Below are 5,000 nucleotides of genomic sequence, written 5' to 3'. Positions count from 1 at the left end.
CAGGGTGAAATCCCGTGACTTGGCAGTTCCGGTGAGCATATCAGACGGTCCTCGTCTGTCAGCGATAGAATTAAAGGTGCTTTGTCGCACAGAATTTTAAGTCAATCACATCACAATGGTGAGCGCAACTGAATAGAAAAGCCTGTAATGAAACTTACCGATTTGGGAATAAGTATGTAACTCTTGATGCCGATAAATGTTATTGAATCTTATTGTATACTGTCCACTTTTTGTTCTCTTGCAGCATACATTTTTACCTGTTCTCTTCCTCAGTTTAGATTTTTTATTCTCATTTTTAGCAGCATTTGTTGCTAACAGTGAAGTATATAAAAACTATCAGGTTGTCGAATTTTTCCCCAACTTCGATATGGGAAAAACTAAGTTATTGTATCTTATCTTATATTATTCACTTTTTGTTCTCTATACCAGGCGCCTACTGTTTGAAACTTACAAACTTCCTACACACTGATCACCGAATTATATACACCCGCACACCCCACATACATATATATATATATATGTGTGTGCGTGTGTGCGTGTTTAGTTTAGGACAATCAGTAAGTTGTCATAATAGGAATCAGAGTTTCAAATGCCGGAGCTAAGAGCTACGATGCATTCTCATCGGCTATTATGACAATAGACGCTTAAAAAAAGAACGTTGAATAAAAGGGAAGTATTTTCCTTATACCGTCTGAGCTAGCATATTTGCAACTCTATAAATAATAAATGTTCTCGAAATGTTTCAAAACATTGAAAGACCGAAAGCTGGGAATGTAGCCTTCTATGACGCAGTAAACGGTTCCAGAGATTAATAATAATTTATTTTCTTACCATACAACTTTAACATGTTCTATACACTCAGTGAATGCGGGTTTTGTATATTGTGAGTGTCTGGTATATGCATGTAAATGTGTATCTGTATGTTCATAGGTTACAGCAAATATAACATATATTCACGTATATATTATATTTACTGTGATATGTGACAAGGTACAAAGTAAATTATAAGTGTACATATATACATACATATACATATAAATGTATATAAACGTGTATATATGTATATACATGCATATATATACTCACACACACACACACACACACACACACACACACACACATATATATATATATATATATATATATATATATATATATACATACGTAGATATATGCTAACACATATATACATGTATGCATATATACATATCAAATATCAATATGTAATAAGATATGTCTATGAAATATAGAATATAGATATGAGTGAATATACGCGTGTGTGTGTTTGTGTGTGTGTGTGTATGTGTGTGTGTGTGTGTGTGTGTGTGTGTGTGTGTGTGTGTGTGTGTCTGTGTGTGTGTGTGTGTGTAATTATAACCGAAACTCCAAAATTACCACTCTGAGTTTCATCGCTTGGATCTTCCAGCTGTAGAGTTCTTTGAATTGTCATAAAACGTTTGAAAATTTACTAGTAATATGATCGGTTGTCAAAATCATCCTAAAGATTTAGCGTTGATTTATTTGGTTCAACATGCAAGTTACGAATGGGAAATGAAAAATGATAAAATGAAAGTGAGAACGAATTGAAAACCGAATAAGTTTTTTTTTTTTTTTACAATTTTACTAACGTAAAAAATTTCATGAACTATATATATATATATATATATATATATATATATATATATATATATATATATATATATATATATATATATATATGTATGTATGTATATTGAAATATTGAGAATCATATTTGCAATGGTTGCATATATACGACAAACATATGGTGTATGATAAATAGCATTCTGTTTACAATTAATGATTAATATGGTGTCTTGCAATTTTTCAGTAAGAGATTTGTCTTATGGTTGCAAAATGAAATTAGCTCTGATTTTCTATTAAGATTATTTCCAAATACGGAAACTTTATTGGTTCGTATATTGGTATCATGGCTATATAAATCTTCGTGACCCTTAACATACCATTTGATGAAATATGTTCATTGCCCGAAATCCGAAAGTTGAAACTCGGAATAATAATATTAAAGAAATCGATATTTTATATTGGGTTCATATTTACTGCATAAACATGCATTCCGTCTTGTATGTCATATATATATATATATATATATATATATATATATATATATATATATATATATATAACAAAAGAGGGGGTGTATTTCCAGGCAGGAAAAATTATAGGCAAATTCGTTGTTGAAAATGCACCTAAATTTGAAAAACTTGTAATTGTTTAGAATGAAATTTATTTAGATATATATATATATATATATATATATGTATGTATATATATATATATATATATATGTTTCACCAAAAAGGATAATTATAATTGTCACTAAATGTGTGTAGGTGATTTTCTACCACCCTAGTCACATTTATACGCACATACACACGTATATGTCTTTTAGCTGGCGTTGTTTATTTAGAATGCCTTTCTCATTTATTAAGTAACGGTACGCAACACACACTCGACGTTTATTAACTATAAGTTTATATAGATATTCTGTGTGACCCTACTCCTTCTCCTTTTCTCACTCGCTTTGTTACTTCTATTTCTAGCTTGTCCACTTTCCCCTTTTTCTCTCTCTCTCGCCCTCTCACTTGTATTTGTAGTCCTTCTCCTCTCCCTTTCCCCCGTCATTTCTCCCTCTCTCCCTACCAGTCTTCCTTCATTCTCTCTCTTTCTCAGCCCGGCCGCCCAGCGATTCGGTCGAAAAAAATTTTTGTCTGTCTTGCTATATGCTGTTGTCTATATCCTTCAGGATTTCTTCTAAGCGTTACCTACCATTCTTGTCTTTTGGCCCTAAGGCTGTATTTTACTCGTTTTGTTTTCGTCCATTGTCTTAAATTACATTTTTTTCTCTACTTTCGCATGTTTGCCTGTGTCGTTTCGTTTGCTTAAGGCCCGATTCTCTGCGTCTTTCGCAAGTACCGCCAACCTGGGAAGCCCTCAGTTTTATCATTAATGGTGCAAAACTGAGTATTACCATTTTGGCTGATAACTGATGAAGAATTAGGGACCATCTGTATACGTTTTTTATCTGTCGTTGTTTGTTTACAATGTATATATCTGTGTGTATGTGTGTGTGAAAATGTTTTGGTAAAAATATGTTAAACAACGTTCGTTAGGTGGTTTGGTTATTTTATTTTTCAAAGGGAACTTTAAACGGTAAACAGGACTGCTTTTGTCTATTTTGCTGGACCATTCGGTGCAACTTCAATCCTCGATTCTTTAGTAGTATGTCGAATATCTTTCAGAAATGGTATGAGAGCTGTCATCCGGACGATGAGGAAGGTGGAGAAAAAAAGATGATCGGCAGCAGACGGAGTAGCAAACGGTGGAGGTATCGGTGGCGGCGGCAGTGGCGGTGGGGGTAGCAGTGGTAGTAGCAGTGGTGATATTGGTGGTGGTTAGTTGGTTGTTGGTACACAGATAAAATTTAAAAAATGAAAAAAAATGAAAAGCATTAATAAACCAAATGTTCGTTACTTGCACTAGTATGTAACCACACATGAAATAAAACTATACTGTTCATCATCATCATCATCATCATCATCATCATTAGTACGCCGGACGTATTGCTAAGCGGCATTTCGTCCGTCTTCATTTTCTGAATTCAAATGCCACCGTGATCGACTTTGCCTTTCATAGTTCGGGGTTGATGAATTAAGAACCAGTGAAACACTGGGGTCGATGTAATTTCAGGCCTTGTGCCTATAGTAGAAAGGATTATTATTGTTGTTGTTGTTGTTGTTGTTATTTGAGAGAGGACGCATGGTTTAAGGGGTGAGGTTATTGTATTTCACTCATGATCGCAAGATCGTGGTTTCAATTCGTAGACCGGGTGGTGCGTTGTATCCTTGAGCAAAGCACTTCATCTCACGCTACTCTGCGATCACTTCGACTCCTGACGCGTGGCACACAGTGGCACACAGATCACTTCGACCCCTGACGCGTGGCACACAGTGGCACACAGATCACTTCGACCCCTGACACGTGGCACACAGATCACTTTGACCCCTGACGCGTGGCACACAGTGGCACACAGATCACTTCGACCCCTGACACGTGGCACACAGTGCATCAACGTTGATTTGATGGAGACAGTGAGGTAATGTCCAGCACACACATTTGATCACTATAAACAAACCATCTGAGCAGCTGTGTGTGTCTATGTGTATGCGTTTGTGTGTGTGCGTGCGTGTGTGTGTGTGTGTGTGTGTGTGTGTGTGTGTGTGTGTTTATGTCTGTGCCTGTGTGTGTTAGTGAAAGTGTGGGAGAGGAAGAGAAAAAGAGAGAAGGGAGGGACATCTTTTTCTCGTCGCACAGACCCTATGAAGGACACGATATGAAGACCCACTCCAAAAGCAGAACTCACCATAGCCTCATTTATTTATTTAATTTTTCAAACATCTATTCATATATTTACAGCAAATACCAAAAGTTAAGAGTAATATAAATGAAGTGGTTGAAGAACCTTTCAATGTGATATGAAACCGTAAATATATTTTCTATGATGTATACTTACGTATACATAAACACTTATAAAGAAACACATAAATTAAAATACACAGCGTAATAATTAAAACAGGGATAATTTGGGGACTAATAAGTTTAACTGCGATCATCAGTAAACAATTGAAACTCTGACTTTAAAATATCAGGTTTAAAATAGGAATAGACAAATTGATAATATATATTTTATTCGATAGAAAACAATGTGGATATGAATGGTGTTAAACAAGGACGATAATACAAACAAACAGATATCCACACAGGGCACACACTGACACACGTATATATTGTAGGTGTGTGTACATATGTATGCATTGGATATTCTGTACATATGTATTATATATACGCATATATATATGTATATACGTGTGAGTGTGGGTGTACCTTTGTGTGTGTGTGTATGTGTGTGTTAATAACATTAATAATTGTATACGTATGTTAGTTGCATAGAAATATAGAAA

At 35.0% G+C, this 5,000-nt stretch overlaps 2 protein-coding genes across 3 annotated transcripts in view; one reads left to right on the top strand and one right to left on the bottom strand.

Moving 5' to 3' along the window:
* LOC106880045 (transcription elongation factor, mitochondrial) overlaps positions 1 to 5,000 on the top strand; it is a 128,147-nt gene that overhangs the window by 76,330 nt on the left and 46,817 nt on the right. The window lies entirely within an intron of this gene.
* Positions 3,149 to 5,000, bottom strand: part of LOC106881174 (myoglobin-like) — a 28,363-nt gene continuing 26,511 nt past the window's right edge. For both annotated transcript variants that reach the window (XM_089339551.1, XM_089339552.1), the window contains one exon: positions 3,149 to 3,295. In XM_089339551.1, the coding sequence (XP_089195677.1) occupies positions 3,213 to 3,295 (83 nt within the window). In that variant the 3' untranslated portion in view covers positions 3,149 to 3,212. The remainder of the gene's footprint in view (positions 3,296 to 5,000) is intronic.

Source organism: Octopus bimaculoides, chromosome 22 (genome assembly GCF_046866305.1).
Source record: "Octopus bimaculoides isolate indiv1 chromosome 22, ASM4686630v1, whole genome shotgun sequence".
Taxonomy (NCBI): domain Eukaryota; kingdom Metazoa; phylum Mollusca; class Cephalopoda; order Octopoda; family Octopodidae; genus Octopus; species Octopus bimaculoides.
Note: the sequence above shows the minus strand (reverse complement) of the source record. Positions and strands in the feature narration are given on the sequence as shown.